The sequence below is a fragment of the Panicum hallii genome, chromosome 4 (assembly GCF_002211085.1).
Source record: "Panicum hallii strain FIL2 chromosome 4, PHallii_v3.1, whole genome shotgun sequence".
NCBI lineage: Eukaryota > Viridiplantae > Streptophyta > Magnoliopsida > Poales > Poaceae > Panicum > Panicum hallii.
The window spans coordinates 5,030,738-5,051,606 of NC_038045.1; the positions used below are offsets into that span (position 1 = coordinate 5,030,738).

Below are 20,869 nucleotides of genomic sequence, written 5' to 3' on the forward strand. Positions count from 1 at the left end.
CTCTTGACCTGCTGGCGGCGCTGGCGCCTCTCGGGCGCCGACGGCGACCTGCCGGCGTTGCTTGGCCTGTTGAGAACGGGAACGCATGGTGATCTTGCGGCCGGCGCCCCGATGTCAAACGCGAGATAAGATGGGGATCCGCTCGACGCCGATGGCTTTGGGATATTCGTCCGGTTGCTTGCTCCGGCCACCACCATCCGTCCCCGCCGGCGGTCGCCGCCGGCCCGGGTCAACATGGAGCAGTAACAACCTGCTCGTCGTTTGCTGTAACAACTAACAAAGACTGATTGGGGGAGGGCCCGGAGGGGGACGGGCCGCCCTCTGGACTGTGAGCGAGTGGATTGGATCGACGCGATAGGGAGGATTAGGCAGGCGCGTAACGACAGATTTTTAGTCGGATGGTCACGTCCTGGACGCCGATGAGTGGACGGATCGGAGTGGTTCGACGTCCGGTCACCCAAGCGTGCACCCACACGTAAAAGCCTACGCGCAGGAGCGCGTACCGTAGCGTTGCCTTTTTTCTTTTCTTTTCTTTCTTTCCGACGTCGACCGCCGACCGGCGGGTGCGCCAGCGGGAACGGCCGGCGAGCCGCCGCCGCGGCGTCGCTTTCACGCTCGGCCCCAGCCAGCAGCGCCGCCACCCCCGTTCCCACCAGGCAAAGGCAGCCGCGCCGTGACCGGTCGTGCGGGCGCGACGTCGGCCCGGTCGCGCCTGGCCCGCCCCGGCCTCCCGGGTCACACCCACGCCAGGGCCACAGTGCCACACACCCGCGGGCCCCTTCGCTTCGCCCCGGGCGTCGCGTGGCTCGTGGCAAAAGCAAAACCGACGAGCCAGCCGGCAACCGCGCCGTTGACGAGCCTCCCCACCACCCTCTTCACCGCGCCGCGCCGCGCGGTGCCACTGTGCCCGCGGCTGCTCCTCCCTCCGTCCTCCGAGTCCCAAATAAAGCGGGGTGGGGATGCTGAGCCGGATGGCCGCCCCCACGCTCTCGCTCTCGCTCCCCATCACGCGCTCGCGCGCGCCCCTCGCGCTCCGCCGGCTCCTCCTCCCGCGCCGCCTCGCCGCCCCGACCCAGGCCCATCGAGGCCTCTCCTCCTCCGCCTCCGCCTCCGCCTCCTCCCGGGCGCGATCCCTCGGCGCCCGCCCGCCTCGCCCCCGCGAACGGCTCGCGCTCCTCGGCACCGGAGGTGCGTTCCTTCCAGACTCACCCAGCACTCGCCGCGCCGCGGCGCGCCCATTCCCAGCCGGCTGGTTGCCGCGGTGTTCAGTAGGCTCGGGTCGCAGGGAACTAGGGAAGGGAAGCGGATCGGGGGAACTGTCTCCCCGCCGCAAACCCCCCAACCCCCACGGGTGGTCACCGATGGTTTGGTTTTTCGCTGCATTAGTTTTGACTTTTGGATCATCCATGATCCATCCGCTGGTGTCCGGCGTCCTGCATGTCTGACGCCGCTTAAACCGTGGTCATCTGGTACCACCCGAATCCTTGAATTCGCACAGAAATCAACAGGAAATGGAATAGGTGTATGGTACGGGTGATTAGATTAGACGTGGACCGCGCCCACTCCCATATTCTGGGATTCCGGGTCTTGGATCTAGGACAACGGGAACAGAAATGAGAAATGGGTGGATGGACGTAAAGGGTGACCACGATGGACGGTGAAAGAGAGGGGCATGCATGATGACAATTTAGCGGGTGCTGCCTGCCTGCCTGTCCCACCCATCCCCAATTAGTCACCTTCCCCACACTACTGACTACCCCTTTCCGGCTTGTCAATTCGTTTGGGCATGGTACGGCGAGACTGCTCGCACCACCCATCATCCGCAGCTCTCTTTAAGCTAAATGCTCTATAAATGTGTACCTTTGCACAGCTGCAGTTCATGATTTTGTTTTAGGTGCAGGGACAGGACGGAGAGGTGAGTTTGGTCGCAGAGCCATGTCAGGTTCGAGGAATTCAACAGTGGCCGCGGAGTTGGCTGTGGCTGAGAGGAACGTCGAGCAATTACCTTTTGTGAATGACAAGCATGGAGGTGTTATTATTGAGATGGTGACTCCGATGGATCCTGGAGTGTTTTCAGCTTCACTGAAAGCAGCATTGACGAAATGGAGGGAGCAGGTGACCCCCCTCCACCTCATGTTATCATGGATTCTATCATTCTGTGATGACTTGTTAAAAATCCATCAGCCTCTAAGTTGAGAGTTTTTTTGTAAAATTAATGTCCTAAAATTTGAAATTTGAACTGGGGATAATCTATTGCAAAGATCCATGGTGGCAACTGTGTGTAAGTAGGATCAGGAAGTTATTTTTGTTGGTGCCGTGCATAACAACTATGCTACAGGTTTAATATTTTCTGTGAGGGCTGAGGAGCCACCAACCATACCCAAGGCATCTGACATAGAAGACATGCAGAGATTACTGTACTTGCACATCATCATCATCATTCCGCCGGCTGAGTTTTTTTAAAAATAATTTTAGTTATTCATGGGTATCTTAAGGGGGAGAGCTGCAGACATGCAGTTACAGTGCATAGCCTGCCCTTGCTTGTCATGGAAGTAGAATTTAATATCAGAAATTTACATTTATCATCCCCATGGTTGTAATTTATTTTGTACTTTTCTCGTTGTAGGGAATAAGAGGTGTCTGGATCAAATTGCCTATTACCCTTTCCAACCTTATTACACCAGCTGTGGAGGTAATTAAACTCACCTTTTCAATATTTATAGTTGTATAACTTGATTAACCTGTGTATTCAAAAGTGAAGTATTTTTACAATATTTGAGTCACCATAACTCAATTGCTTTTTTACTGTTTAGATAGTACTTGGTAATGTTCACAGTTTGATTCAATTGATTTTATCTCTGAAATGCTTTAACTTCATTTGTGTATGTAGGAAGGTTTCTGGTACCATCATGCAGAGGAAACATACTTGATGCTTGCCTACTGGCTTCCAAATACAACACATACGCTGCCAGTAAATGCAACCCACCGTGTGGGTATTGGAGCTTTTATAATGAATGACAAAAGAGAGGTACAAAATGAATGTGATAACTTTAAGGATTAAGCTTGTTATTATTCTGTTACCTCCTTTACGGATCCTAAAAAACATTGTTATCAATTATCTATCGATATGAGTTATGACAACAGGATATTCTATTAAGCATCATCCTTAGATAAGTTTTTTGTCTTCCTTATCCCTGAAATTCTTACTTTTGCAGGTCTTGGCTGTACAAGAAAAGAGTGGTGTACTTCGAGGCCTTGGTGTATGGAAATTTCCAACTGGCGTAGTTGAACCAGTAATAATTCTTATCTGAGCATGTAGAGATATTATTCATGGTCCGTTCATTACCAACTTGTTCTGTTATAATTCACAAGATATTGGTACGTACAGGGGGAAGATATAAATGTTGGTGCCATAAGAGAAGTAAAAGAAGAGACAGGGGTATGTATTAGTGTAAACAGAAGTCCAATATGTTTCTAATAAATTTTGTCTGGTAAAATCCTGCCATGGTTGCTCATACTCATTTGTTTTTCCTTTCTGGATCATATCTCAGATTGATGCAGAATTTGTTGAAGTGCTTGCCTTCAGGTAACAATTGGACTTCTGATCCCAGTTCTTTCCTATATTTATCTAGCATAGACTTACCAGGTATCTTGTCACACTTAAGCAATATACCGACGACAGAAAGAAAGAGAAGTATTGTTCAACATTCTATATGCAGACATTTTTATTTATTAGCTACTATTGTGATACTAGAGAACCAAAAAGGAAAAAAAATGGCAGTCCTTTGCATTTCCATTCAATATGAAATTTACCTGAATCCTATTTTCCATTCCTTTCTTTCTGTTGATGCAATCTATTGATAAATCTCTCTATCTTTTGCAGGCAGAGCCACAAAGCCTTTTTTGATAAATCGGATCTATTTTTTGTATGCCTGCTACGACCACTTTCATATGACATTACTAAGCAAGACTCAGAAATAGAGGCATGCCAGGTACTTGGAACCAAATTTCCAACATTGAAGTTAATGATTATTTCAACCAAAAAACCTACCTCTTAAAGGGTTTACTTCAGTTCTTCAAGCAGCATTTGACCAAATATTTGCTTTGATGACACTACTTCTCATTTGCAGTGGATGCCAGTGGAGGAATTTGCAGCGCAGCCGTTTCTCCAGAAACACGAATTCGCGAAGTACATCCTCAAAGTCGGTTTAGCTAAAGTGGACAAGGAATATGCAGGGTTTTCGCCGATCTCCATAAAATCGGCATTCACAGACAAACTGTCCTTTTTTTACATGAACCGGAGGGATCTCGACAAGGCCTCAGGATCAAGCAATTAGTAATACACATGAATTTCAAGATAGTTGAAATTTCACTTTGGTCTGTGAAAAGGGTCTGAATCATTCATACTTGATTGTTTTGTTCACCAATTGACGGTATGTTGCCTGCCGCACGTGTCTGTAATTCAAAGGAGATATAGCAATTCAAAAGTACAGCTGAAAATGTTGCGCTTATGGATTTGTATTTGTAGGTTTACAGACAATAAAATGCTGGTTGGGATTGACAAGAGAATTTTGTTTGGTCTCAATGTTAAAAAAACCTGAATTTTTTTGTATTTTATTCTATTTTTAATTTAGCGATTATTATGGGATAAGTGTTGCGTATAGTAACTCTTAACAGTTTGGATCTTGCTTGATTTTGTGAATCCATAATCTAAGGCCCAAAGCTGATTCTCTAGTGAATCCAGTAGATGCTCTGTCAAACAGTTATTTTAGAGAGAATGATTCTCTGCTGAATCTGTGCAGTGATTCTATAAATAAACTAAGAGACTGGGAGCTGAAAAAAGTAGAATTCTCCATCCTAATTATAATTCTGTGGAGTGATTCTCCATCCTGAATTATAAGAGTTTATACTAGATAATCAAAGAGAATTACTTTCAGCCACAGAATCACTTCCCTCGAAGAATCAGCGGATGGAGCTCAACCAAGCAGACCCTAGAATCCACCCAGCTTCCAAACGGTGCAGATTTTAGTGTAGATTCCAACAGTAAGATTATTGGATTCTCAAAATCCCAGAATCTGGAGTTGGCATGCTTCCAGCAGGTACTCGCGGTCGAATTTACAATTTTGCCCGTAGCCATTGTGAAAAATTACATGAAACTGCCCCTTCCGGCTTCTTCCATCCCTCTCCCGCGGCCCCGCCTCAATCCCCCGCATATGCCCCCCGGTTCTCCCCTTCCCCCCCCCCCCCCCCCCCGGCGCCCCGGTCTCCCCCCTACCGCACCCTACTCTCTCCTCCGCCGCCTGCTGCTCCATCCAGCGCCTGCCTTCCCCGCCCGTACAGTACAGGTGCCGCTCGCCTCCCCGCGTCCGCCCCGGCCAGGCGGCGCGCCCGTCCGCGCACAGGCGCCGAGCCGCCCGCGTGGCCGCGTCCGCCGGCGCTCGGCAGGGCGGCGGCGTCCTCGCCCGGCCGCTCGACAGGCCCAGACCTGCGCAGGTCGTCCCCGCCCCGCCCGCCGCCGCCGCTCATCCCCGCCCGCGGTCGCCGCTCGTCCCCATCCTTTTCTGCCCAGGCCGGCGCCGCTCGTCCCCGCACGGTCTTCGCCGTCCGTCCCCGCCAAGGCCGGCGGCACCCCGTGCGCGCCCCAAACACGCACTAGAAGCCGAAATCAGCTACTAGAATCCACACCTCCAAACAGTACGATTCAGATTTTGTCCTAAATCCAGATTCTCATAATCCATCCAAAATCCTAGCTTCTCAAAATCTGTAATCTGATCCAAACGCGCCCTTCGTTTTCTTGACGCTGTCTCGTGGGTCTGCCCTTCTGGCGTGGTGGCCCCAGATTGAAACAAGTGCAGACAGAAGGGTCCTAGAGGGTTGGGGCCCACCATCCTTGTAAATGGGCGAAGGCCGCGACAGAATGGTGCAGGCCCGCGCGGCGCACGATTCTTCTGCGGAGGCAAACGGCGCCACCCGACTCGTCGCCGCCGCGCACACCACCTGTTCGACTTAATGCCCCGCTAGACCAGGACGCCTGGCGCCATGTCCTTCCTTGCGACCGGTCGCGGTCGCCTCCTCCGGGAGCTCTCGGGGCGACGCGCGCCGCGGCCCCAACGGCAAGGTTCTCCTCACTTCTCACTCACCCCAACGCCAACCCCGCGCCCCGAACCGCTGCAGAGTGCTAATGTTTCTGTCGTTTTATTTGCTGGAACAGGAGTCCACGCCGCGTTTTTCCGGCGGTACAGTGGGCACCACTTCTCGCTCGATGGAGTAGAGGATGCAGCAGAGCAAGCCGTCGAACCGCCGCCGCCGGTGTCTCTGGCAAAGAGCCTAGCCTCTCTCGCGGAGGAGTCGGCCGAGGCCGTTCAGAGGCAGAGGAAGCCGCTCACGCGGATGGAGCGCAAACGATTGGCAGAGCTCCGCATCAAGAAGAGGGTCAAGGCGCAGTACCTGAACGGCAAGTTCTACGACCTCATGGGTAAGGTTGTGGCGAATGCCGAGACACTGGAGGATGCATACAACATTGTCCGGCTCAATTCAAACGCTGATCTAGCTTGTGCGAAGGATGATGTCTGCTTTGTCACGCTGGCAGAGCAGCTGAGGAGTGGTGAGTTTGATGTCAGAGCAAATGCTTTCTCAGTGGTGAAGAAAAGAAGAGGCGAAGGGTGCCTTGTTCTTCCTAGGCTGAACTTGAAAGTGGTTCAGGAAGCGATAAGGGCAGTCCTTGAGGTTGTCTACAGGCCTCAATTCTCAAAGATATCACATGGTTGCCGCAGTGGGCGAGGGTATCACTCAGCCCTCAGGTTCATATCAGATGAAATCGGGGTTCCAGATTGGTGCTTTACTGTCCCATTGCACAAAGAGGTTGATAGCAATGTAAACACTAAGCTTATTTATCTGATACAGGAGAAGATCGAGGACACCCAGTTAGTTGCATTCATGCAAAAAATGTTTGATGCCAAGGTTATCAATTTGGTATTTGGTGGATACCCAAAGGGCCATGGGCTGCCCCAAGAAGGAGTACTTGCACCAATCCTGATGAACATATATCTTGACAGTTTTGACCATGAGGTGTTTAGGATTTGCTTGAAACATGAAGGCCTTGGTTCAGAGGCAAAACATGTTTCAGAGGACCATGGGTCGAATTTGCGTCGCTGGTTTCGGAGTCAACTTAAGGGGAAAGATGAAAATAGTGAAGATCAAACAGATTGTCAGACAAAGATAAAGCTATATGCTTGTAGGTATATGGATGAGATTTTTGTTGCAGTTTCTGGATCCAGAGATGCTGCAGAAGATATGAAATCTGAAATTGTTGCTTACTTAAGAAAATCACTTTACTTGGAAGTTGACGATAGGTTGCGTCTTATGCCAGTCAAAAGGAATATGCAGGGGTTACAGTTTTGTGGTGTTTTCGTCAGGGTGGAAACAAAGGAGAATGCTAAACTGAAAGCTGTGCATAAGCTTAAGGAGAAGATTAGTTTGTTTGCTTCTCAGAAGCAAGAGATTTGGGATGCTATGAATCTTAGAGTAGGAAAGAAGTGGTTGGCATATGGTTTGAGAAGAATAAAAGAGAGTGAGATCAAGCCACTTGGCCTTAGCACCCCTTTGCTTGATCACATTGCAAAATTTAGGAAAGAGGGGATGAAGACAGATCACTGGCTCAAAACATTACTGAAGGTATGGATGCAGGATGTCAATGCCAAAAATGAGCTAAATGAGGATGTTCTCCTATCTAAATATATTGCTGAACCAGCACTTGCGCAAGACCTTAGGGATGCATTCTACAACTTTCAGAAGCAAGCTGAAGATTACATCTCATCAGAAACTGCTGCTACGGAAGCATTGTTGTCCAATTTAAAGAGGGTGGAATCAATTAGTACCTGCACTGACGGTGGTATCATTAAAATTCATGCTCCTCTTAGCTATATTCAGAAGTGCCTTCATCTATATGGTCTAATTAATGTCGAAGGTTTCCCTAGGCATGTTTCGGCCCTTGCCTTGCAAGATGATGAGTTAATAGTAAGTTGGTTTGCAGGAATAATTCATCGTTGGATAAGATGGTTTTCTGAGGTTGACAATTTTAAAGAACTTCAGCTTATGTTTGTTGAATGTGTCAGAAAATCCTGCATCAGGACACTATCTGCAAAGTATCGGATGTATGAAAAGTTGACAGAAAAGCGGTTTGAACTTGATGATCATGGCATTCCAATGGTTGAAGATTTTGAGGCAACAATTAAACCTCTGGAATCTAGTTACTCTTTTGCCTCCACTGATGAAGCTTTGATGTATGGCATTTCTAGTAGTGGTTTATTTGTGTTAACACTATCAAGAGTTAGAGTCCCTACTCGACAATTCAACTGCTTTGTCATGGGCTGTCAATCTGCGTCACCAAGTATGTATGTGCTTCACGTGAAAGAGAAACAACGTTTTCCTGGATGGAGGACAGGTTTCTCGTCATCGATTCATGGGAGTTTGGATGGTAGACGAATTGGATTGTGCACCCAGCATGTTAAAGATCTATATTTGGGACACATCTCCCTTCAATCAGTTGATTTTGGGTCCCTGGTTAGATGACTCGAAGATGATACCTGTGGTTTACTGATAATTGAAGGCTTTCTACTGACTCACAGAATAGTAGGTTCAGTGCTTGTAAATCCATTTATGGTTGTAGCTAACCATAGTACTCATTTTGTGAGAGATAACTTAAGTGGTATGCTTGTGGAATTCAAATTGAAAATTAGCCTACATTTTGAAAGCAGCTTCTTTTTGGTGAGTGTTTCAGACTTACAAAGTTCAATTTTTGCTGGCAGTTCTCCAATGTTATAAAATGCGCTTGACACTAGGTGAACCATGGGGTGGCGCCTAAGCACTGCGTAAGTAGGCTGGATGTTGATTAGTTGCTAGACGTTTTCTAAGTTAGATGGTTGCTGAACCTTGATTTAATCATAGCATTTCTAAATTTTGTGCAAATTTGTTGCACATATTTTAGAAAAAAGAGTTTGACTCTTTTAACTCACCTCTCTCAAAGAAAAAAGAAATGGATGTAGCATATTTATGTGTAGTGGAATGCAAATTTGCTTTGAGCCCTTCTGGTGCTTTCTGGTTCTTGTCATGGTAATTTTCGTATCAAACTTTTGCCATCTCTTTCATGATCAAGAAACTGATCAACTTTTGGACCATAAATAATGATGAAACAGTACATGTGCAATTATTTTTGAGAAATTTCTGCTTCTCCTGCGTATACATATGTGAGTGATAATATCTGCTGAAACTCAAGTTCGTTTGACAGACTATTGCATTGCAAGCCCTGCTGGACCGTCTCACTGGTTGTAACTCGTATACAGAGGCAGTGTTGTGTGACAAGTTCCTAACTGAATCAGGCAGAAAACTGTATAATGATCGACGTGCAACAGAACTGAAGGAAAAATCGGGTTGGTTTGATCTGATCCAATGAGACTGTTCATGTTGAGAAGTGCAGAATGCACTCAGGTTCACAAGAGGTGGTTGCAATCACATGTTGCATTTCCCATTGGTGATAGACTTGGGCAAAGGTAGCTTTCTTGTGATAATTGTTTTCTTCTTGCATGCTTTATAGTTTATTTAGCCTGCCATCTAGATCATGAGTCATGACATGAACTAGTTCTTATGAAATACGTTTCACGTGTGATCTTTATAAGATCATTACTCGGTGGGGTTGACTATGCATCTATGCCATTTTAACTCTGAAGGTTGCATTTCAAAAGTTTGAAAGGTTGCACACTGGATTTTTTTAAAGGAAAAAGTGAAAACACCATGGGTTATCATGAACAGGGGCATATTATTCCTTAGAACGGGAAACATCACTTGATCATACTGGCTCGCCACTAGATCATTAACTTAGGTTAAAAGACTAGGATTTGGCATAAGTTCCTTGTCCTTAGTTATGAACAGGTCTCCTCTTATGGGGAGAGGCATGGTAGTCCCTGTTAAGAAATTTCAGAACCTCATCACTGGCCTCTAGCATTTTCTCCTTTGAATCCTCATTTATTCTATGTAATGTGCTGCGAACGATTGAATCCCTCAACTTTTGTTTGAAGCCTGCATTTGAATTCATGGCAGAATGCTTTGATGGCAATGTTCTGATATGTTGAGGATTTGGCATGTTGAGTACTATCACAGATGTGCTTCCTTCTGGTTTCATTCTTTTCATGGATGGTCCTGCCTGCATCCTGGAGCTACTACTATCCTGAGATATTTTACTAGGAAATTAGTAGTGGTCCATAATCCAGTAATTAAGGAAACACAGGGAAAATAATAGATAGATAGATAGATAGATGATCATTGTCATGATGACTTTCTGGGACAGATTGCCTATATTTGGATAGCAGTTCCTAGAAAATATTTGTCTGGTATAGAGTAGCAATACCTCGAAATTATTTGTTCATGAATTTCGAAGTCAAGAGTAAGCAGTACCTTGGAATTACCTCCCCATTTTACTATCTGACAAGATCGTGTAGAGTTTTGACCTATCTAACATTTACAGGTGCAAGTCCACATATTGCTGTTAAGAACACTCTGATAGCATGAAATGCAGAAGTATGAACTTGCATTTTTCTAAAAGAAAAAAATCATGAAAGTACTATAAAATATGAACTCATGCTAGCTTTTGGACCAAGAAAACGTAGATATAGGATGTCGGGGAGGAAGAGATCACCTTTAGGTTTGAAGGCGCATGTGAATTAGTTGGGTAGTTCTTAATTTCTCCTGCATTAAGAATGTAACAATATTCAAATTGAACAGAAAATGTTGATATAGGATTTCCTGCTTTTCTTTTTTAGAAATATTAGTGTTTTGCAAAGCTTGTAACAGCTAGAAAATTGAAGGTTACAGGTAAATCATGAATAAAATGATGCAGAAATGTTGAACCTTTCCCAAAATAAGCATAACTTCAGTATCACGACATGGGAAAAGACAACAAAATTATTATTTTATCATAAGTAAACACATGTATCTAACAAGAAGGAAAGCCATATTTGACATATAGGATGGCAAAACAGAAGAAGAAAAAAGAAAACAAGCTGGTTATAGTTACTTGTCTGTACCCTATCTACTTCTAGTTGTTCTTGGGAGGGTGTTTCCGGGGTGAACGGTAATCAGCAGTGAAGGGAATGTGGCCATCAAAGTAAACCTTTGGTGGGAGTTTTCTACTTCTAAAATAACAGTTCATACTCAAATCCTTCCCTCCTCCTTGCCCGCATTTTCCAACAGAATGTTTTGCACCTGAGCTTGTTTTGCTTCCAGAATTATTTGCATCCTTCTGCTCCGTGACTGCATCTCCAGAAACTAGCTTTCGTCCTGTCAATACATTGCTTCTAACATCCTCATCTGTGCTTGTTTTGTCAACACTTAGGTCCTGCATTTGACCCATCACTAAATACTGTATTCTGGGATGAGTCCTGGCTATTGGCTACATAATTCTAAAACTTAAATGAAAGTGCTCCGGATGCTTACCAGCTTGATTTCTGCTCCTCTCTTGCTGCCAGTTACCGTCAGCAATTCTGAAATCAGACAGTAAGTGTGTCAGTTTGTCAAACATCCATTCTTACACTGAGAAGGGAATGAAGAGGGAAAATAAACATGACTCAAGTATGCAAACACAAAAGCAGAAGTGTTGATATCTACCTCTATGTGCAATAGTAACAAAGGGCCCAAGGGTGGCTGAGAGGATGGCCAGCCCGAGCAAGAAACTTAAACAGTTTAACGGCTGCATAACTAACTGTCTAGCCCTGCTTTTAGGTATGTCTGTCATGTAACTAACGGAAAGGGAAGGAGAAAGAAGAACAAAGGAAGGGTAGATTTATAGGGTTGCAGAGACATGGGCCCTCCATTGGTCAAAGACTCAAGGTAGAGTTGCAATATCTCCTGTTCCTAGAATGCTGCACCTGTACTTTTAATCCATACGATATTCTGTGGCCTCACCATTTCTTATTGGCTTGAGTATATTCATGTGCTTGGAACTACTCAAAGTTTGTCCATCGCCATTTGCCAAGCAGTAGTTTCCAAGGATCTCATGCATTGTAAAAGTGCTCCAAGGATCGGCAAATTGCTTGGGATAGAAGATTTTGGGTGCCTTGGGCCCTCTGCCCGCAGTGCTGCTGCCAATGCAGGCAGTGAGGAAGAAGAGGCAAGCGTTGGTGGCCAACTAGAAAGTTTTCCCGGGACCAAGGCCGGAACCTAGAGTTTCACCTCCCGTTGATCTTAAGTAATGCCCTCAGTGCCCCCACATGTACCTTAAACCATATTGATCCGTCAGACTCCTAGGTGGTAGCACAAAATTTAACTGGTGGTGAATTGGTGGGTGTGAACCAGATGCCCTCGGCACGCAAGGGCGCACCTGGTGTTCGACCGCCGTTGTCGGTAGCATTGAATCAGGGGGGCTTGGGAGAGTGAACGCGTGAAGAACCCGTCTTCCTTTTCAGCGGGTTGAATTTGGTCCAGTTTCTTAGCACATGATTTGAGCCTAGACTAACCAGATGGTTTTCCTCTTTTCAGGTGTTGGGCGTGACAAGTGGCTGCGAAAAGCATGAGCAGGATGCCAGCTTGAGCTTCGGTTCCTCTGCCTGATTGTATGAGCTGGGGAACAAGTCCCAGGCCTCTCTGCACCTGGTGTGAAGATTCATACAAACGGTACTGTGACTGGAATGTACTATCTGAGACAGTCAACACGGTCTTCTGGGACTCAAGTCGTCCCAGCTGCGTGGCCCATGCCTCGGCATTGCGGTTCGCCTGTTTCGCATCTGAAGCGAAATGATTCAGAGTACCGCATAATTCATTTTGTCCAGACGGAGGCCGTCGGAAATCCATCCGTTCTACGGATGCTGGGGCATTTGCTTGTCATACTGTATTTGTAATAGAATCATTGAAATGGGGACGTTTGTTTTCCTTCTAGGCATAGTGACATGAACATCCCTAACTTTGGGCCCTTCCACTGGTACACATAACTGTGGTAGATCTGAAATTTCCAGTAATAGAAGTTTTTCAATCACTACTGAGAAGGGCAGAGATCTGGTCTGCAGTGTGTTGGACTGGTGCGCATAGTACTTGTGTACAAGGGCAAGCCGATAGACCATCACGAGCCAGAAAGCAGAATTCTTACATGCTGCTTGTTACTGTTAGTCTGTCTACTGAATGGATGAAACGAAGGCATGGCAGTCCGACACGCCCAGATGCAGATGGTGAAAAACGGGCATGAGCAACCGGCGCCATCTCGCATGGCGTCACCGGGACACCGTGCCCTGGCGCCGCCATCGCGAACGGCGTCCGGCCGCGCGGGTGGCCGGCGACGCCGTGGGCCGCGGCTGAGCCGGCCACGGGGTCCGATCCGGGTGGCTGGGGAAACCGATAGAGAGGCATCGGTATCGGGCGGCGCGCCGGCGAACGTGCGCCGGGGGCAGGCCTCGGGCTCCGGCGGGCGCATCATCATTTGCGTTCATGTTACTGGGAGGAGCACGAGGGCGTGCGAGGTCCCGATTCCCGCCTCGCCGCGGAGCCCGATCGTGGCGGCAGGCCGCGACACATTTTCCTCCTCGCGGCAGCCGCGGCTCGGACCGAGGGGTGTACGAGTACATCCTACGTGTCGTCCGTGTCACGGACAGCCTTTTTTTTCTTTTGCAAAAAACTGGAGGCCAGGCGCGCTGTTCGGCCCAGTTACATTCGCCCTCTAAAGATCGACCCATGACCAGCCCAAATAAAAGAGCCTGTCAGGTCAGCTGGGTTGAGAAGCTAGCTGGGCCGTCGGGACTAAGTCGGCCCACTTGGCTGGCTTCCTGCGCACCTCCGCCTCCGCCGGGGCGAGCGAAAGCACCGGCCGACCGGCGCGCACATGCCGGCAGACCTCACCGCCGTCGGCCTCGCTAGTCGCTACGCTAGCGTAGTAGCATGTGCGCGCGGCCGCTTCGCTCGCGCACCACCGGTCCCGGCTCTCGCTGCTGCCGGTTGGCCGCACGGCAGGCAGAGGCTAGCCGCCCCATGTGTCGCGGCCGTGCCGCCCGCCCGCCCGCCCAGCGACGTCTCGGCGGCCGCGACGCTGCTTCCGTAGCCCCGCCCGGCGTCAATGCGCGTGAGGTGAAACTGCCGGCTAGGGCAGGGGCGCGTACTGTACTACTAGCCAAGAACTTTGTTCACGTCAGATAGGGGCCGTTTAGATTCAGTGATTTGTTCATATCAGGTCCATGGACCGTTTGGATTCACGGACTGATTTTTAGTGTTACGTGGAATATTTGGATATCAACTAGAGGAACTAAATATGAGCTAACTATAAAACTAATTGCATAAATAAAGACTAATTTACGAGATGAACCTATCACAACGTTGCCAAATCAGGGACTAATTATGTTTAATAGATTTATCTCGCGAATTAGCCTCCATTTGTGCAATTAGTTATGTAATTAGCTTATATTTAATACTCGCATCCAAACATCCGACGTGATGGGAACTGAAGTTTACTCCAAAGATCCAAACGGCCCCTCGGTCCAGTATGTCAATTAGCTTCTTTCAAGCCAATCGCAGTGGCAAACTCTGCGAAGTGCGAAGCATTTCAGTTCAGGTAGAGAAGCAAGGCACTAGTATGGTTGATAAACTTGCTGAAAACACAGAGGTCCCACAAATTGGATAGGAAACAGTGGACAGTAAAGGTGAAAGGTAATCCTTCATTCATGATCAGTTTCCAAGTTCATCACATGTCAATCAAGGTAGTCAAGTGTGGCACTGTGGCTTGCTTACCATGGTATTACATGAGTACATGACAGTAGTAACAGAAAGCCACATCTCAAGAGAATGTATTTGGACACAGAGGAAAAATGAAGACGCAGTTAAAGTTCAATAAAAATGTATGAGCGCGTCTCTGTGGACAAAAAAAAAATGTAATAGTACAACTATTTACAGTTATGCAAAACCAGTTATCCTCGTTGCCTTGCGGAGCGGCTTTTCTTCGGATTTCATCAGTTGAGAAGTGGATGACTTCCAGAAAACAGGAAGGGGTTGGGGAGCGATGGTTGTTTCCTTTCAAGAAACAATTCAAGGAAAAAAAAAATACAAAACCTCATTCAAACCAATACACCTTTTCCAGTCACACTAAAAACACCCAATTGAATGAAGTATACAAAATGTATTACATACAGATTTCTACCAGGCACTAACCTCCCGTTACTTTCAGCTCCCAGAAGCTGCAGTGAAACAGTCAATGTTGCACAATTTGACTGATCTCATCATCCCTCCAAATCTGCCACATCGAGGCATTGCAAGAGTCAAGAGGACATAAAACGGGGTATCTCGTGGAAAAGAAATCCACATGGAAACGTAAAAAAGAATGCATAGAAGCGAAAAGACAAACCGGTCAATGCTTTTCCGTGGCCTGTCAGGTTGATCCACGCTCGCTCGTGGTTTGTCAGGTTGATCCATGCTTTTTCTGCTTTTATCTCTACGGTCTATGCTGCCCCTCGGTTTCTCCCGTCGATCTGTGCTTGGTCTATGATCAATGCTTGACCTCGGTTTGTCCCTAATATCTGTGCTTCTCCTTGAGCTCTCTGCACCTTCGGATCCAGTTTCACTAGGATCTGAAGGACCTGAACACTCCGGAGATTCATCTTTCACTCGTGGTGATTTCTCTATCGCTGTAACAAACCTTTTCAGGTGCTTAATGTATTCTGGATATAGCTCCAAATTACAGTGGTTCCCCCCTTTGACCCACAGAGGCTCATACTTCACTTTAGATAGCTCCCAAAGTGTCCTCCCATGAGAACAGTCAACAACCTCATCAGCTGTACCCTGCAACAAGATATATTTAGCGCCTTGAAGTGGTAAAAAAAAAACTTTACATAGCCAATCGGCAGAACATCTTGTAACACAGTAATTGGACCTACTAGTTCTTCTTAAAAAGGAAAAGCATGCCTTTCAAAATGGCAGCAATTACAACAAAAACATTAGGACAGTCTAACTGTGATGAAAGATTATGAAATACTTATGTCCCTCGTGTATGCCACCCATAACCACCATTTTATATGCGGGATTGAAGGAATTTATGACATCTCAGTTAAAAAATATTTATTTTAAAAAAACATCTCAGCTACAAATAAGGCAAAGGACCTTATGGCCTGAACTCTGGAAACTAAAAACAGTATTCTAGTACAGCGCTAGAATAATGTATTCCTTCAGTCAACAGTGGGAGAAGGTATGATGGTACAGAGAGATTGTCTAACATGTAAACCAATTCATTGACCCCCAAAAGTATTATGCCCCCATGAGGAAATTGTGTATACACAAAATTGCATTAGGTCTCTCCACTGAGATAAACAAAAGGTGCAGGGCTTAATAAAAATGTCAGAACATCAGTGGTAACAACAATCTTGGAACATATTTTGAAAATAACACAGTACGAAAGCATATATAACCATCAAATGTAAAAGCCTTGAACCCAAGTTCGCTATCTGCAATACAGAATTTAATGATAACAGAAACACACATGCATATGCGCACATGGAGTTGAACATTATTTTAAAATATGCTGTCAGAAGAATACTCACATGGATTACTAACACAGGACATTTGACCAGAGGAATTTTGTCAATGTTCTGTAAAAAAAATTGGCAGTGATTAGATCAAGTAAATGATCAAATTAGAAGGAATAAAGTAAAGTACTCACCTTATATATATCAAACCAATATGTATGTTTCACAGGATACATCACTCTTAAACCGGATGAAATTGGGCTATGTAGTACAACTGCTCGCAAATGAGACAAACGGGATGCTAAATCCAAAGTAGGGCCACTTCCAACTGATTGACCATATAAAATGATGTTTTCCTCAGAGGTTCCATATGTTTCAATAAGACACCTATAGACAGCTTCTATATCAGCATAAGTGTTTTGCTCACTTGGCTGCAGAATCAAATGGAATTAAACAGGTCAGTCATGCTATATAAGGGGACCTGGAACTCAGACAACAGCATAAAGAAAACAGGGAAAGGGAAAGTACTTTCCTAGAAAAATGTGAGTTTATACCTTCCCAGATGATTGTCCGTACCCAGAATAATCGTAACTGCAGGAAAATATCAATTCAGAGGTTACTAATGCAGAGTAATATAGGCACACAAAGTTCATGACTGATGAAGCATCAAAATGAGAAGCATATATATCATGACCACAATAGGAAGTTCAAAAAAAGCCATAGAGATAATGCATAATAACCAATCACACTATAGCTTCCACTGTGTCAAGGCAACAGTCCAATAGGTGCACCAGTTAAAAAGTCAAACTACATATCAAATTGTAACCAGGTCTCTACAATAGAAAAGGTAAACTAGGATAAAAGCTACAATATGGCAAAAACTAATGTTCTTTATTCAGTAAGAAACAAAAGGGCAAATCAGAAAATTTAAGTGGGAGTAAAGAGCTGACCAGATACTTCATACCACAAGATTTCAAATTAGTTATGAAGTGTTAGATCCACTGTACAGTTCAATGATTCTGATCAACCAACAGCTCTTCCCAGCCCATTAGTAAATATAGCCAGCAAACCAGAAATGCCTAAGCCCTCAGCAAAACCTGATAACTAAAATAGGAAGTACAGTAACCAAAGTGAAACCAAATAGGAAGTATGTCCTCCAAAATTAAAAACAATGGCAAAACTTGGATTAGAGAAGCCAATGGACAGCTATCATAACCAAAGTGAAACCAAATAGGAAGTACTGTATATATTTCAAACCTTCAACTCGAACATAAAACTTTTAAATTGAGAAACTGGAATTCAGCTGGGCAATGTTGACAACTTTCAACAGTGGCTAACCATTGGAATCAAGGGAAAAGAGGAGAAACACCGTTAACAAGAAAGCATGCTGTAGCACATTTCACTTGGACAATGAAGGTTGGGGGTTTTACCCAATAGAATGGGCAACAGGGAGAGTTGAAGTTCATGCTGCCAGAGACAGTGTGTCACCGCAGGGCCAGCGAGGCAGAATGTAGCTTATGTTAGATTATCTTAGGCAAGCCATGGGTTGGTAATAGCAAGTAAATTTGGTAGAGCGCAAGCAAACAAGGAGTAAGAAGTGAGCATCAAGCATGACTCTATCCCTACATATGCAGCTTCCAGTCGCTATGTTAAGTGGATGGATAGTTGATCTCAATCAGGCACAACTAGAATCCATAGATTAGTGATGTTGTTCAGATTCTAACCAAAGATTACCTAGGCAACATGGGTCCCACACTCCCACTACAACTACAACTAACATAGCAGTTCTATAGTACCAACAGGATTATTTAACATCGATAACAAGTCAAACTAGATTCAGAACCAAAAGCTCCAATACAGACGACCAGTCTTCCTACCCCAGATCCAAGAAGTCCAAGAAGTTCCGAACAACTCTGGTACTGATGACAATGAAGCAGATGTGCCCCTCCATCAACAGTACAGCACATCAACATCCAAACTTTCCAGTCAGCTTAAGTATGCACTAGCAAACAATTACCAGCTTCAATGAAACCCACCCACTGTACAACAGAACCGCCTAACTTTCTGAACCACACATCCAGATAAGCTACACTGACGCAGCCTAGGACATTCCCACTGATATAACAATTAACACGGCATAATATCTCAACCTTTGCCCCGTGGCACAAACTTCCCAAACAAGTACATTTTGCAACAGAGTCTAACACTAACTTTCCACAGATAAACAATCCAACTGCGTGCACGACCTTGAACACTTTTGCCCCCATAAAGTTAACTTCAATTCTAGATTACAATTTCTATCAATTGACATAACAGATTTCTACTAATGAAAATGAGCCATCCAATTAAGCTCCTAAAAAGCAGCTACAGAGTCGAACATTGCTCGATGCATTGCAAGATCCCAAATTTACCTGAACAATCACATGCAAGCAAGCAAGTTCTAAACTAGAACATACAAGACTTGCAGCGCCAACAATAACAGTCCTAAAAAGATGCATTCATTTTTACCACTTCAAGCGACCCGATACTAACATCACAGCGTAATAATAAAGATAAGCTGCGCACAACAGACAGGATCTCGAAGAGAAACATCCAATGCTAGCAGCAAATTGCGGCGAGACGGAGCGGCACGTACCCCATGAGGTTGACGTTGAGGTGCGTGCTGAGCTCGAGGAAGAGCTCGTACATCTGCCCCAGGTCGGCGGCGTTCCCGTGGGAGTAGAGCAGCGTGAGGCGCGCCCCGGGCTGGCGCACGTACATGGCCACCACCTCCGTGCCGCGCTTGGTGGGCAGCCGGCGCGCCTCCACGCCGCGGCCCCGCGACACGGGCACCCCGCTGAGCTCCACCACCTCGGAGTCCGCCGCCGCCGCTTCCGGCGACGGCGGCGGCTCCACCCCGTACGACGGCGGGGTCGGCGGGAAGAACGCGAACCGCGCCGCCACCGTCGACGCCACGGCGCCCATCGGGAGCTGGAGCCCGCGCCTGCGCCGGAGCTAGGAGCGAGTAGGGGCTCCGGGAGGCGGAGGTGGTGGGACTCGAGGAGGAGATGCGCGCGGCGCGGCGCGGCGTGGCGAGCTCGGTTTTTTAGTGGAGGCTTTCGCGGAAGCTGCCGCCGCGATCGGAGGGGAAAGGGGAAACGGAGCGGAGCGGCGGGCGGGGTGGTTTGTTAATGCGAAACGGAGGTGGGCCCCGCCGTCTGGTGTTTAGCCTGGCTGGCTGGCTGGCTGGCTGGCCGGCGACCGGAGTTCAGGGAGGGTTTTTGAATATCCGAACGGAAATTCGGGGCAAATTTGGATGCATTCTCAAGCAAAAAGGGGAGAAAAAAGTCTTCTTTTTTTTTTGGGCGCGGCCTCAATAAAGAACACAGAAAGCTCTAGCATGTGAAGCGGCTCGCTTTAGCGCTGCCGCCGCCGGCGGCAGGGACGCCGTCGCTTCAAGGAAAAGGCGCGCGTCGTCCTTTGATTTTGCTGACTCGAGGTGACGGGCCCACCTGGCAGTTGAGTTTTGTACCGCGGGTGGGGCCGATTGGCAGTGCAGATACGGACGGGTTAACTAACTCTGTGCCCCTTCTTTGACACCCGGTTAGCTAGCGTTAAACTACTCCTTTTCTTCGCTCAACTCCTTTTCTCATGGGAGCTGAACTCTGGGACAGGAACAGCTCGTGTCTTTTGGAAAGAATGTCAGGCTGGCAACGAGGTCGATTGCTGCACGTCTCGTTCAAAAAAAAGTTTGAATTGGGAGCTTAGATTTGCATTCGTATGTGATGTGAAGCATGGCACGGTGTTGCATGTTGCTTGCTGCTGCTGCATCTCATCGGAAATGCAAGAACTTGTCTACGGCCGACGACGCTTCGCACGCAAACAAGCAGCTCAGGCTCTGGTAAGCATCCTGTAATTGTAAACGATGATTTGCAGGTCAATCAGGGGTTAAAAGACTTGATGTGACCTCAATGACAGTGCAGACGTGAAGCTTAAGCTGGGCAGTTGATGTGATCTCAAAGACATGTAAATGATGATTTGCATGTCAAAATTACTGCACAGTGAGATACCCGACCTCCTCGTCGCCCTCCCCGGCGGCTCGGCGGGCTCCGCTGCACCCCCACCCACCCCCTCCCCTTGGCCGCCTCCGGTGACCGCCGCCGCTGCCGGCGACCGGCCAGACAGCGGCGCCGGCAGCTGTGCCAAAGCCGGCCCGGCTTGCCTCCTCTCTCCCTCCCCTTCTTCCCTCCCCGCCTCTCTGTTCCTCCCGTCCTCGCGAACCTCTGTCGTGCACCGCCGCCGCCCACTGGCCATCGGAGGCCGGATCCGTCGTCCCCTTCGCCGAATCTATGCTCCTCTGGGCCGGATCTGCGCTCCTTCATCGGGGGTGGCCGGGGGGCCAACCCTCC

General features: G+C 47.1%; 4 protein-coding genes across 16 annotated transcripts; 2 read left to right on the forward strand and 2 right to left on the reverse strand.

Moving 5' to 3' along the window:
• Positions 1 to 835: 835 nt before the first annotated feature.
• LOC112890092 (nudix hydrolase 2-like) lies at positions 836 to 4,569 on the forward strand. Of its 3 annotated transcripts, none has more exons than XM_025956946.1 (9): positions 836 to 1,188; positions 1,895 to 2,115; positions 2,627 to 2,692; positions 2,891 to 3,028; positions 3,216 to 3,293; positions 3,389 to 3,439; positions 3,552 to 3,586; positions 3,884 to 3,992; positions 4,131 to 4,569. In XM_025956946.1, the coding sequence occupies exons 1-9, from the start codon at positions 960 to 962 to the stop codon at positions 4,335 to 4,337; spliced, it is 1,134 nt and encodes a 377-aa protein (XP_025812731.1). In that variant the 5' UTR covers positions 836 to 959; the 3' UTR covers positions 4,338 to 4,569. The 3 variants fall into 3 exon arrangements, with proteins under 3 accessions (XP_025812731.1, XP_025812732.1, XP_025812733.1); XM_025956947.1 differs by having other exon boundaries at positions 1,901 to 2,115; XM_025956948.1 differs by having other exon boundaries at positions 1,907 to 2,115.
• Positions 4,570 to 5,289: 720 nt separating this feature from the next.
• LOC112888885 (nuclear intron maturase 4, mitochondrial) lies at positions 5,290 to 13,093 on the forward strand. 10 transcript variants are annotated; one of them, XM_025955260.1, is made up of 7 exons: positions 5,290 to 6,118; positions 6,212 to 8,766; positions 9,287 to 9,548; positions 11,387 to 11,547; positions 11,773 to 11,880; positions 12,030 to 12,238; positions 12,529 to 13,093. In XM_025955260.1, exons 1-2 carry the CDS (start codon positions 6,040 to 6,042, stop codon positions 8,569 to 8,571), a joined length of 2,439 nt encoding a protein of 812 aa, XP_025811045.1. In that variant the 5' UTR covers positions 5,290 to 6,039; the 3' UTR covers positions 8,572 to 8,766; positions 9,287 to 9,548; positions 11,387 to 11,547; positions 11,773 to 11,880; positions 12,030 to 12,238; positions 12,529 to 13,093. The 10 variants fall into 10 exon arrangements, with proteins under 10 accessions (XP_025811045.1, XP_025811044.1, XP_025811042.1 ...); XM_025955259.1 differs by having other exon boundaries at positions 11,387 to 11,880; XM_025955257.1 differs by lacking the exon at positions 12,030 to 12,238.
• Positions 9,555 to 11,789, reverse strand: LOC112888886. The gene is made up of 5 exons (XM_025955264.1): positions 11,659 to 11,789; positions 11,488 to 11,534; positions 11,257 to 11,389; positions 10,691 to 10,740; positions 9,555 to 10,222 (listed from the first exon to the last, which is right to left on the reverse strand). Exons 1-5 carry the CDS (start codon positions 11,783 to 11,785, stop codon positions 9,914 to 9,916), a joined length of 666 nt encoding a protein of 221 aa, XP_025811049.1. The 5' UTR covers positions 11,786 to 11,789; the 3' UTR covers positions 9,555 to 9,913.
• Positions 13,094 to 14,664: 1,571 nt separating the features above from the next.
• On the reverse strand, positions 14,665 to 19,660 carry LOC112888449 (alpha/beta hydrolase domain-containing protein 17C-like). Of its 2 annotated transcripts, XM_025954668.1 has the most exons (7): positions 19,117 to 19,660; positions 17,036 to 17,072; positions 16,676 to 16,912; positions 16,557 to 16,604; positions 15,368 to 15,801; positions 15,175 to 15,256; positions 14,665 to 15,036 (listed from the first exon to the last, which is right to left on the reverse strand). In XM_025954668.1, exons 1-6 carry the CDS (start codon positions 19,443 to 19,445, stop codon positions 15,187 to 15,189), a joined length of 1,155 nt encoding a protein of 384 aa, XP_025810453.1. In that variant the 5' UTR covers positions 19,446 to 19,660; the 3' UTR covers positions 14,665 to 15,036; positions 15,175 to 15,186. The 2 variants fall into 2 exon arrangements, with proteins under 2 accessions (XP_025810453.1, XP_025810452.1); XM_025954667.1 differs by having other exon boundaries at positions 14,665 to 15,256; positions 19,117 to 19,659.
• Between the last annotated feature and the right edge of the window lie 1,209 nt (positions 19,661 to 20,869).

Coding starts and splice junctions, on each gene's coding strand:
- LOC112890092 (XM_025956946.1), top strand. CDS start 960: ATGCTGAGCCGGATGGCCGCCCCCACGCTCTCGCTCTCGCTCCCCATC. Junction 3,294..3,388: donor CAACTGGCGTAGTTGAACCA/GTAATAATTCTT, acceptor TGGTACGTACAG/GGGGAAGATATAAATGTTGG. Junction 3,440..3,551: donor AAGTAAAAGAAGAGACAGGG/GTATGTATTAGT, acceptor ATCATATCTCAG/ATTGATGCAGAATTTGTTGA.
- LOC112888885 (XM_025955259.1), top strand. CDS start 6,040: ATGTCCTTCCTTGCGACCGGTCGCGGTCGCCTCCTCCGGGAGCTCTCG. Junction 6,119..6,211: donor GCCGCGGCCCCAACGGCAAG/GTTCTCCTCACT, acceptor TTGCTGGAACAG/GAGTCCACGCCGCGTTTTTC.
- LOC112888886 (XM_025955264.1), bottom strand. CDS start 11,785: ATGACAGACATACCTAAAAGCAGGGCTAGACAGTTAGTTATGCAGCCG. Junction 11,390..11,487: donor GAGGAGCAGAAATCAAGCTG/GTAAGCATCCGG, acceptor GGTCAAATGCAG/GACCTAAGTGTTGACAAAAC. Junction 10,223..10,690: donor ATGCGCCTTCAAACCTAAAG/GTGATCTCTTCC, acceptor AAAATATCTCAG/GATAGTAGTAGCTCCAGGAT.
- LOC112888449 (XM_025954668.1), bottom strand. CDS start 19,445: ATGGGCGCCGTGGCGTCGACGGTGGCGGCGCGGTTCGCGTTCTTCCCG. Junction 16,605..16,675: donor ATTGGTTTGATATATATAAG/GTGAGTACTTTA, acceptor TTTTTTTTACAG/AACATTGACAAAATTCCTCT. Junction 15,257..15,367: donor CCACGGAAAAGCATTGACCG/GTTTGTCTTTTC, acceptor TCGATGTGGCAG/ATTTGGAGGGATGATGAGAT.